The 12,422-nt window shown below is 36.5% G+C and overlaps 1 protein-coding gene across 1 annotated transcript in view; it reads left to right on the top strand.

Moving 5' to 3' along the window:
- Nucleotides 1–12,422, top strand: part of LOC150108972 (H(+)/Cl(-) exchange transporter 7-like) — a 327,290-nt gene that overhangs the window by 298,026 nt on the left and 16,842 nt on the right. The window contains exon 22 of the mRNA XM_090401357.1: nt 8,100–8,228. Coding sequence (XP_090257483.1) covers nt 8,100–8,228 — 129 coding nt within the window. The remainder of the gene's footprint in view (nt 1–8,099; nt 8,229–12,422) is intronic.

The raw sequence follows: 12,422 nt of genomic DNA, 5'->3' as shown, positions 1-12,422 counted from the left end.
TTTTTTTTATTTATGTTGTGTGCTACTTATGAATTAGCGATCACTGCAGATGCTCAGTTATAGGTCGTATGCGATGTGTAGTGTGTATTCACAAAACGTCTACTCAACTCGCCCCCCCCCCCAAAGGTTAAATCCTGAGCGCTCGGCCCCCTCCAAGATTAAATCCTGAGTGCGCCACTGGTGAATGCAATTCAGATATTATGGAAATCGGTTTAAGAGTTTCAATTCAATTGTCAGCTTGTTTTGTTTGGGTCGCCCGATTTTTTGTTAATACCCCACCAATCATATGCACTTCTTAATAGCTGCTCTTTCTCTACTGGCTTACAATCGCGCACATCTTTCTCTTCTCACTAGTAATTTGTCAAGGAGTGTTCATTACGTATCTCAAGTCTTAAATTACTGGTAATTTTTGCTTGATATAACTGGAAAGAAGATGACTCTATTTGGGTAGATAACTTTGATTGCACACAAGGAAACCTCTCTCGAGGACAAAAGAAGTGATGGAGAATAGAAGCTTCTTGGTAAGTCATATCCATTTTCAGTTTTTTTTTCTTTCCTGAAAATTTAGTTTCCGAAAATCCCTGCATATATATCTCGCACCACGATTTTTTAGCTTTAATTTTGGGGAAAAACTGCGAGTTATAGTTGAGTAAATACGGTAATTTTTTTAGCTTTCAAATTCATGAGTGTGGATCATTGGTTAAAGACTGGATTTATAAAACGCACAAAAGAGAGCAATATAGCAGATATAGAAATGGGAAATTTCAATTGTCTCATTGGTGATAAATTATCTATATTAAGTAAAAATGTATAGTATCTTTACAAATTTTGTTCTATTAAAAATAAATCTTTTTTTTTTTGTTTAAATGTACATCTAAATTCAAATAAAACAGACATTTACAATGAAATATATTTTTATTTATTTTTATTATTATTATTTTGATAAGGGTATTTTGAAAAGATACTTCGTTAATTAAATTAAAGGGATATTAGATCCCACATTGTTTTAAAACCGAATAAGAAACTCAAAGATTGGAATCAGAGAGTTTCATGCTGAATATAGTATAAAAATAAACTATAAAAGTATCGGCGAATACTAGCGTGAGCTAAATGCAAGTCGTCCTAGAACGTAGTACAAACACGGGCAACTCGTTGCAAAGGCGGGGAAAGTTCTGATCGCTATTCTTGGTATTTTCCATAATGAAAAACATATTTCCTAGGAAATGTATGCTGTTATTGCATTATGGTGGGAGGTCACTACCCAGACCGGATTTAGCCTTTATTGAGGCTTCATCAGTGAGTAGCTAGAAGGGGTACAGTGATATCTGAAGTTTCAGAAACACTGATCTATTCAAATATTTAGTCTGAAACATAGGTGTATATTATGATGTTCGTTTTCTTAAATTCCACTTCGAATTTGGATAGACGAAGTAGCGCCTATCCAAATATGCACTTCTTAAATATTTTTCAGCATCATTTCAATTTTGAATGTGAAACATATTGAGTGTATTGTGTATTCTGTGTTTAAGTGATTTTGGACAATTTTTGACTTTGATTTTAATTGTGTACTTATTTTTGGATTTTTGATAGACATATAAAATTTTAAAGATAACAGTTTATAAATTATAAACATATTAATCAGCTGTGGGACCATAGCTAAAAATCCCATATATATGGGGACTATCGGCGCGACAGGCTGACGCGGATCGAATTAAATTATTAAAGATAGGTTATTTACGAGCTATAAAACTCTTTAGATGATCTAAGTTTTTTTACACATACTGCAACTGGCCCTTTCTTGATACGTTTTAGTGTATTTTTGCATCATTTCATTTTGTGCGTTACAGTGTTACTGTGCAGTTGCCTTTTGTTTCATAAAATATATTTATTGTTGTTTAGTAAATGTTTTTTTATTTGCTCTGTTCATGTTTGGTACGAAATCTTAAGTCTCGTAAATGTTGCAAGCAAAATAATGCAGAATCCGACATTTGATATAGGAGAAATGACAGAAAATCTTGATTATGTTATACAATAATTAAATACTTTGAAAATAATTAAATATTTTGAAAATATTATTAGAACTGCAAAAGAAGTAGCAAACGATCTTAATATTGATCCTATTTTTCCAGACGTTCCCAAAAGAACAAAAACAAAAATGTTTGGTTACGAAGCATCAGATGAGACAACGCATGATCCTAAACAAAATTTTAAAATAAATTTTTTCTTCGCGATTTTAGACACGACAATAACTTCAGTCACGAAAAGATTCATACTCTTAAAACAACATAGCGAGGACTTTAAAGTTATAAGCGACATTAGCAAATTAAAAGATTGGAGCGATGAAGATTTAATGAAACATTGTAAAGATTTGCACTTAAAACTGAGCGACAATCAAGATTCCGACAATCGCGATATTGATAGTATGACTTTATTTGAGGAATTAAAAAATTTGCAATGTTTTATTAAAAAAGAGTCGGCTCCTCAGGATGTTTTAAATTATATATACAAAAATAAATTAACCGACACGTTTCCGAATACTGTGATTGTGATGGTATTTATTTAACATTACCAATATCCTTACCAATAGACATTAAAGATATTATTAAATATTTTGTGGCGGCTAAAGCAAGACGGATAAATATGTAAAATAAATCTACATTTATCCTAATTGTTATATAGTTAAAAGCATATCTCCAAATTATCTTTGTTATGTAATATTTCTTTTTGTAATATATATATATATATATTTATATATATATATATATATATATATATATATATATTTATGTAATATATATACAGGGTGTTCGGGATAAATTTGACAGTTTCGTAAGGAAAAAGAAAATCTTCTTTGTATCTATTAAATTTAATGAATTGACAAAAAAACATTACAGGCAGAGTTAATTACAATACTATCAACAAGATTTACTCAAAATAACCACCATTAGCATCGATCACAGCTTCAATTCTGCTTCGGAACCTCGAACAAGCTGATGCTACAGTCTCCCTGGGAAGGGCCGCAAAAACTGTTTTAATTTTATCCATTAACTGGGCTTTTGTATTACTGGAAGTGCGATTGGTGTCTTTTTCAACTGCGCCCCATACAAAATAATCCATGGGGTTAAGGTCTGGGGAGTTTGGAGGCCAAACATTTGGACTGGTGAAGTCGTAGAAATTTTCAGACAACCATTTTTGACTTTTCCCAGAGGTGTGGCAAGGGGCCGAATCCTGCTGCCATACATACGGCCTACCATTGGCTACCCTTGTTATCCAGGGCTTGACTACAGTTAGCAACTCCACGAACAAAGCCCGAATTCCAATGCCAGGGTTCTTCAACACCTGTTCCTGCAGATTTGCGAGGAATTCTGCTGTACGAACGCAATCAGATCGTCTGCTAGGGATCTTTCTTCTTGCTACATCCTCGTAGTCACCATTGCAAGTCTCTAGTTCATGCCTGATTGTTTTTACTGTATTCAGGGAGCATTGGGCAGCAGTCGTAATATCCTTATTTTGATGGCGGGCACGAATCATCATGATACAAGTTATTCTCTTCCATGATTCAGGTGGGTTCCAGCTATCCATCCTTTCTGACATCTTGTATATGAATGAAGAAGGGTCCAAACTTTTAAATGAAGAGAAGTGTGTGTTAATACATGTAACTTACGGAAAAATATAATTAATTATAAATATGTCAAATTTATCCCGAACACCCTGTATATATATATATATATATATATATATATATATATATATATATATATATATATATATATATATATATATTACATAAATATATATATATATATATATATATATTTATGTAATATATATATATATATATATATAAACATTTTAACAAAAGTCAAATATTTCGCAAAAATGTTTCACAGAAATTTGTTTTATGGGGACGCTAAAAAAATTTTGCACAAGGGCGCCTCCTACCCATTGCGCGGCACTGCCTCTCAACATGCGCATTCATCAATGAATTCATCTGTAATCTGTCCATTTTCTTAGTCTACCAGTTGATTCTTTTCATATTTGGTATCTAGACTATTCCTTTGTCCATTCTATTTATGTTTACTCCATTCTGATTTTCTCTTTTTATCCATTGATTAGTGGATTGTAATTGACATTCCTCATCATTTTTTTACTATGTCAAATTTTGCTTTATTGAATTTTTCTTAATGCTACCCTTTCACACGTATTTATCAGTTATATTTTTAATGTTTCTATTCTTGTTTCACGTTCTTTGTTTGAGGCTTTCCACCAATGTGCAGCAGACATCAAGTGGAATTTTTCTCCATTCCTCCATCAAAGCAGCACTGAGTTCACTGACAGATCGAGGACGTGCTGCTCTCGACCTCAATCGCTGCTCCAATTCGTCCCACGGGTGTTCAGTGGGGTTGAGATCAGAAGTCTGTGCAACCAGGGCAGTCATTTAACACCAATCTCTTCATGCCATTCCATAACAGCTGCAGCTTTGTGGCACGAGGCACAGTCATCTTGATAGTAACAGGTACATTCCATAAAAACTCCATGGTGTAGGCAACACCTGATTATCCAGAATACCAAGCTGCCTTTACCATGGCCAACAACTGGGAATCCTACTCCTAACCAGATGAATGCACCCCACACCATTACTCATCCACCACCAAACGGTGGTAACAAGCATTCACCAAGCTGTCTCCACACCCTACCATCAGTCGGGAAACAGGTAAACCTTGATTCATCACTTCAGAGTACCAGTTTCTGCTGCTCAATTGTCCAGTTCACAGGCTCTTTGCACTTGGCCAGACAAGCTGTTTTGTTGGTCGTGATGTTTGGCTTGTGTGCCACTATGGACACTCAGTAAATTGAGTTCTTTTCGTACAGTATTAGTGCTCACTGTGGTATTACTGAAGTTCTGGAACTCCACAAATGGTCTGTGCTAACTGTAGCCAGTTTTTGCGTGCCACTCTTTTTAACACTATCCTGTACCAGACAGTCAATTTCTGCGGCTACCCTGGGTGTTTTCCTGCACTAGTGATGCCAGAACATTCCATTTGTTGATCACATTAACTGTTGATTTTGAATGCTTCAGTTGAACGGCAATGGTACATATAGACATGGTGCCAGTGTGACAGCCCACGATGACACCGCTCTTGAAGTCACTGAATTCACATCGTGTTACGATACCATCTGAATTCAACTGTTACGATGAAATACTGCTTCCTACTATCTGTACACTGTTTTTTATGTTAACAAACCTGGAATGTTCCATAACTTCAAATAGCAGGGGTGTTCAGACAATTATTAGTAGATAGTTTATGTGCTTCCAGAAATATCGTCAGGTCTAGCTGGGCATGGACACCTTACATGGAGAATCAATTGGGGAGAAAAAATATTCTTCACCACAACCAAATTATGAGAAAAAAATAAATAACTTCGACCTCCTGCTGAACAGAAGGCTGCCTACTAGTAAACACAAAGCATTCCCTGCCCTTAGAAATTAGACCTCTCACCACTCTCCATAAAATGAAAAATTCCAGCAACTGATATTCTGTATGATATTTTTAGAAATTAGAACTCTATCCTGTCGCTCCTCTTTCTCTTGTTTGAAAGTGTTTACAGCCCACAAGTTCTCAATCTCTTTATCATTTACATTGCACAGTCCCAATATCTATCATTCTTTCCTTTGCACCCACTCAACTCCGCAATTATTCTCCAGTAATTAATCCTTGTAATTCATTTTTGAATAGCAATTGACTAAGGATTAATCCCTGGGGTACACTACTGGTCACCTTAAATATTGCAAGCTGACATCCCCTATACATCACTTTTTGATGTCTGTCACTCAGCCATTCTTTTATCCAAGTCTAATAATTTATAATCCAATTGCACATCCTCCAACATGCAAAAGCCACGCGCTGGCAAAGTCCAATAGTATCATGGTATATTATTATTGTTATTATTATTACGTTACTCCTCCAGGGAGTTCAAGGGACTCATCGAGGGAGGGCACCTACTCGACAACTCCGTCTCCACCACCCAATCCAACTATTACAAACTGCAACTACCATCATCATCCATCTACGCCCACCACCATTTTCATTTTCACACACAATCACAAACATCCATGCCCATGGTGTGATGGATGGAACATCCATCATGCCAGCATCTTTCCACTCCTGCGGAATGTTCCCTGTCTTGAGATTCGAATTATACAGCCAGGTCAGGAACATCCAGTTCAGCTAAGTACTCTTTTAGCTTGCATGCTGATATCCAATTAGCATAGAGCTGAATGCACCTCATGTACCTGAGTTTCTTCCATATACAGTATATATTAGAACAAATTTTGAATTATTAATTTCCATATTGATGCTTAAGTTTGACAAACAAAATAAACAAATAGAAAAAAACTACTTCTCGCTTGCACAACTGAAAACTATAAAGAATAAATACGCTGGATACATTAGAATGAGGTTTCATTTAAGGTGGTGCACCAAAACCTGAAAATATCTGTCCACGTAATAGGTGACTTCCTCTTACCAACTCCTTCCAATTGCTCTATCATAGAGGTTATTTCAGTATTATGTATTTTGGTGGAAGTAAATGCAAAACTTGCCAGCACCATTTCTCGACGTTCTTCTAAACAAGGAGGAATAAAAGCAATTGTTCGTCAATATCCATACGCAGTTCAGCGTGAACGTCTTCGTATCAATCTCTTGTCCTTCTCTTTCATTCCATTTACTTCTGTTCTTAAGAACATCTTTTCCCATTTGAAGGCTTCAAGCTGCACAAGAAATATCTTAAGATTCATTCTTTCTCGGTAATTGCTTGTACTCCAACAACAACAACAACAACACACACACACACACACACACACACACACACACACACACACACACACACACACACACACACACACACACACACACACACACACACACACACGAAAAAGAAATTAATATTTATAGCAATAGACTATTCCTTCCTGTTAAAAAAATATGGAATAAATTGCGTAATTTCATTAATTCTATCTCTCTACAGCGCCACATAATTAAAAAAAAAAACATATTTTATATGAATCACACACACCAAAGATTGTACACCTATAGCGTTCTTAATCGCGTGCCGGTTAAGAATTTTTGATTTATTTTTATTTTTTGTATTTTTACATAATACAGAAATCCCGCTGCTGAGACAAAATATCTTCGGAAAGTTGAATTCTCAAGAAAATCCTACAACAGGACCCACCTTAGCGATATGTGGAGTGATTATTGATGTTCAGAGAATTGATGGATGGAATGAGTAAAAATGAATCTTTTTCAACCTATTTCAACCCCAGAGGCGCGGTAGTCCTCACACATCGAGCAATACATCTCATCTCCCGTTTATAGGCAATCATAAATACACATTCCTACTTGAGTATTCTAACTCGTAGATTGGAGAACGAGTACGCTAGCAACTCGACCAACCGGGCCGACAATCGATGTACCATAAACCAACACACAATTAATGACTTACGTCATCATATACCAAGTGATCATATTTGCATACAAATTATCCTTTATTTGTAATCAAGTCATTAATACTTCTAAATATTCAATCTCGGAGGTTTCTTTTAAACAAATATTGGATAAATATCTATTCCAAATTGATTTATCATTTATGAATATTCCTCTTTAAAATTTACATTTGAATGTTACACAATAAATATTTAGTTAGATCTAAAATATAAAATTACGATGAATAGATGATATTCCCAAAACTTTAAAATACACATTTCGAGCGTCAGCGATGTGTGTCAGTTAGTTATTCACATGTCACATTATTTTGACCCCGTAGGGTCACTCCCGTACTTCATCCGGTTTTGCGAGTGAAGCCTTCTGCTAGAAGAAGTGGTACATGCGATTTCCTCACAAAGTGTTAATAGGATAATCACAAACATCGATGACCCTGGCAGGATTCGAACCTGCAGCCTCTTGATTGGTAAACAGATATGCTAGCCAATCAGACCGACACAATTTGTGTTGGCTACCAAAAAACTTTATCAAGAGATCCCCCTACCATTAATAGAATCGCAATTTTTCGAATTCTGTGATGTTATGTACTCTTAGAAATGGAAAGCTGGATGCTCACACTGCGTCAACAATGCTGTTATCTTGGATTTAAGCCCAAAGGATAAAGCTATGAGAGCAGTGCATCATGTCTATAAATTGCGTGCTCTTCAGAATAAAAGAAATCAGGTTTGAGAGGGGAAACCCTGCTTCTCATAATATAACTGCAAATGGAAGGATTGCTGTTTTCTAAATATTTTAGGTATTTTTGCGTATCTGTTTATAGTTACGTCAACCAAGCAAAACGAAGTCAGAAACAAAAATGAAATAAATCATTGACATATCTTCCCCATCCTAAAATGTAACACTGGCGAAACACAAAACAAAACGCAGTTGGAATAGAATATGCAATTTTAATTATAAATTTTATTGAACAGTTACTAATCGGAGTGGGCCATGAGACTTAAGACATTATTTAGGGAATTTTCGATTTTTTTAAAATAGGACTCTAGACTATACTTCCACTTTAAAAGTTAACGAAAGGGTAGATTTTTAAAATATCCTACCATGACATTTAATCAGAATTACTTGAATATAAAATTAAATGAAATCCACGCATACATTAGAGAATTGAAATACAGAAACCGAATATTTATACGTGTCACTTCATACATAAGGAGAGTAAAAATTCAATTTGTTGCATAAAATAATCTTTGGGCACACTGAAAGCTTACTATTAATAATACTTATGTATTAGTGGCAAACATAAGAGACCTTGTAGGTCCTACAAGGCCTCCTATGTATCATGCTTAAATCCCTTGTATTATTTTACAAGTTAATTACTTCACCAACCTCAATAAGAAGGAAACATTCATATACTAGTATTGTAGGATAGACCGGATGTCGTTTGACAGAAAAAAAAAATCACCTAACGCCATTCTATTCTCGTATATAGGGAATATGCAAGGCCATTTTAACCCTATCTAACTTATGGAGACTGAGTGGACAGTTCAATCTCCACTGGTACCCAATCAGAGAATGCTGACTCAAGGCTATCACTAATTAAGCTGCACGCAGTGAAGTGCCGCCATCTTGTGGTCCCTAATCCTAACACTCGTATTTAATGTCTGCAATAATGTGGGTTCTACGGTCGATTTTCTTGTGTTTATGGGAAGAAAAACACGAGTTTATGGGAGAAAAAACCCGCTTGGTCGTGCCAGAGATCGACTAACACGGGAACCGGTCGAAAAAAGGCTTAGAAAAATTTCTTCTAGTCGCCCACTGGATTCGAAACCAAGAAGTCTTCCTCCGTGCGGTCAAGCGCCATGGTGTGCAAACGCCACATTGCATTATTATTGCGTGACATTTGCAATGATTTATCGAGGGAGGGCACTCCACACATCTACTGCCTTCCCTACTACAGTAGTTAATTCTCCTACAACACACAACTACCATCACCGCCACCAGCAGTATTTTTTGTCTGTAAATCGTGTGTTTTGATGGCCGATTTGCCTATATGTGGGATGATAAACCAAAGTTTCCAGGAGAAAAAACCCCGCTACCACCGTATGTGATCGGCTAACTCACCCTCAAATGAATACGACCACATAAAGATTCCTCTCGTCACGACGACAATCGAATTCAGGCCTTTTGCAACTGTAAGGTGTAATATGGGTTGAGTCTTCCAATCGCGCAAAGGAGGCGTTAGTTTTTGAAATTTCAAAACAACATTCACAGAAACGCTTGGGTTGAAAAATATAATTATACTCTTAAATCTTAAATTGTGTATTTCTCTTGTTGGATCTCTCTCAATTTCCGAATAACTATCTGACTCTAACAATGTTAAGATTTTTTCTCGGTAGTCTATTTTATCTAGAACTATAGTTGCATTCCCCTTATCAGCTTTTAAGATGACGACGTCCTTGTTAATCCGTAGATTTTTAATTGCAAGTCTCTCACCAGGGGATATATTATCAGAAGGAGGTTTTGCGTTGTTGATTGCAAAAATTGCTTCTATGCGAACTAAACTCGCGTCTGCGGTAGGAAGTAGCGAAGCTGCTTTCTCCATCTTAGTTAAAAGTAGTTCTTTAGGGATGCATTTTGGTGCCAACACAAAATTTAGACCTTTTTCGAGAATTATATCAACTCTTGCGAATCGTGCAAGATCTGTACTTTTCGAGGATTTTGAACAAAACGCAATCTCCTCTTTTAGTTTAAAACCAAGAATTTGGCTTAGATATGTGGACGATATATTCCTCAACCACTTAAACAACCTCCATCAGGATATAAAATTGACCATGGAGATTGAAGAAAATAGCTCCATCTGTTTCCTAGATGTTAAACTCACCAAGACGCCTGAATCAATAAAAGTCTCTATATTCCACATATGGGTATATGTGGAATTACAAGGCTGGTGATTATGGCAAGCTGAGAAGTCAGCTTTCAGCTGTATTATGGGATGAGAAATTCAAGGGGAGAGATGTTGATGGTGCGTGGGAGATTCTCAAGGAGTATTTGAAGAAAGCTGTATCAGACTGTATTCCCAGAGTCAGAAGGAGAAATCAAGTAGGAATAAAATGGATGACTAATACTATTAAACAAGAGTTGCAGATAAAGAAAAGGTTGTGGAAGACATATAAAGAAAAAGGTGATGAGCGTTCCAATGAGCAATATAAGGTACAGGCAAAGAGAGTAACCTGTATGGTAAGGAAAGCCAAAGCTAATTATGAGAGGAAGCTAGCTGATGAATCCAAAAGAAACCCTAAAGAGTTCTTTCGCTATGTGGCTAGTAAAAGGAAGAATATCCATGGAAAGATTACTTTAAAAAGTGTTGATGGTAAGGAAATTACTGAAGCTAATCAAATAGTTGAGTTGCTTAGTGATCATTTCGCAAAAGTGTACCATCTTCGTAGTGATAGTGCAGTGTCAGATGTGCCATTGACTGATGAGAGTATAGAGATAGATGAAATTGAGGTGCTTAATATATTAAAGAACTTTAATGCTAACACTGCCATTGGGTTATATGGCATATCGGCCCATGTGTTACGAGAATGTGCAAGAGAATTAGCAACTCCTCTAACCAGGATGTTTAATTTAAGCCTCAGTTCTGGTAAAGTGCCAATAGAGTGGAAAGAGGGGAAAATAGTTCCATTGCACAAGGGAGGCTCTAAGACTGATGTTGCAAATTATAGACCAATCAATATATCTGGAGTGGTGGTTAAGATTTTGGAGAAATTAGTTAAAATTAGAATTCAGGACTGGGTGGACAGCAATATGATACTTTATAAGGGGCAACATGGTTTTGTGAAAGGTATGTCTTGCCTAAGTAATTTACTTACGTTCTATAATAAAGTAACAGTGGAGTTGGATAAAGGAAATCCTTACTCAGTGATACTGCTTGACTTTGCAAAGGCTTTTGACAGGATTCCACATGGAACTCTGTTACATAAATTAGAGCAAATGGGTTTGGATCCGAAGATGGTGATTTGGATTAAAGGATGGCTGGCGGACAGATATCAAAGAGTGGTTTACGGAGGAGCTGAGTCCAGGAAAAGGCAAGTGACTAGTGGTGTACCTCAGGGCTCAGTTCTTGGTCCTCTATTGTTTAATTTGTACATCAATGATATTGGAAATACCTTGAATGGAAATATCCACTTGTTTGCTGATGATGCAAAATTGGGAAGAGCGATAATCAATTCAAATGATGTGGATATTTTACAGGATGACTTAAATAGGCTGACGCTATGGACTGAGGTAAATGGCTGTCAGTTCAACGTGGCTAAGTGTAAGGTGATGCACTTCGGGAGGATGACATCGCATGCTGTTTACTATATTAACGGAACTGAACTGCAGGAAGTTGATGAGACAAGAGACTTGGGAGTTATTGTGGACAGAGAACTTAAGTTTAAAGGGCATATTGCTAAGATTGCCAAAACATCACATCAAATTACATGGTTGTTGAGGAACACACTAACAAGCAGGGATAGGGAAGTTATTATTCCACTCTATAAGGCATTAATAAGGCCGCATTTGGACTATTGTGCACAGATCTGGTCGCCAGGATTTCTTGGTGAGGCGGAAGTGGTAGAGAGGATTCAGAGGCGGGTTACAAAGATTGTTGCAGGTCTGTGGGATGTTCCCTATGAGGATAGATTGATGATCTGTGGGCTCCAAAAACTAGCTGATAGACGTAGGAGAGGAGATATGATAGAGGTATTTAAATTGTTAAAGGGATTTTACAGGATTGATACTGATGATATTCTTAAGACCAATACAGGATGTGAGAGAACGAGGGGCCATCCCTGGAGATTGTGTAAGAGTGTGGTTAACAAGGGAGTTAGGACTAGATTTTTTACTTGGAGGGTTGTGAATGGGTGGAATGCT

The sequence above is a fragment of the Typopeltis vanoorti genome, chromosome 2, assembly GCF_054136105.1.
Source record: "Typopeltis vanoorti isolate ZY-2024b chromosome 2, IOZ_Tvanoo_1.0, whole genome shotgun sequence".
Lineage (NCBI taxonomy): Eukaryota > Metazoa > Arthropoda > Arachnida > Uropygi > Thelyphonidae > Typopeltis > Typopeltis vanoorti.
This window is presented reverse-complemented; position numbering and strand designations above follow the sequence as displayed.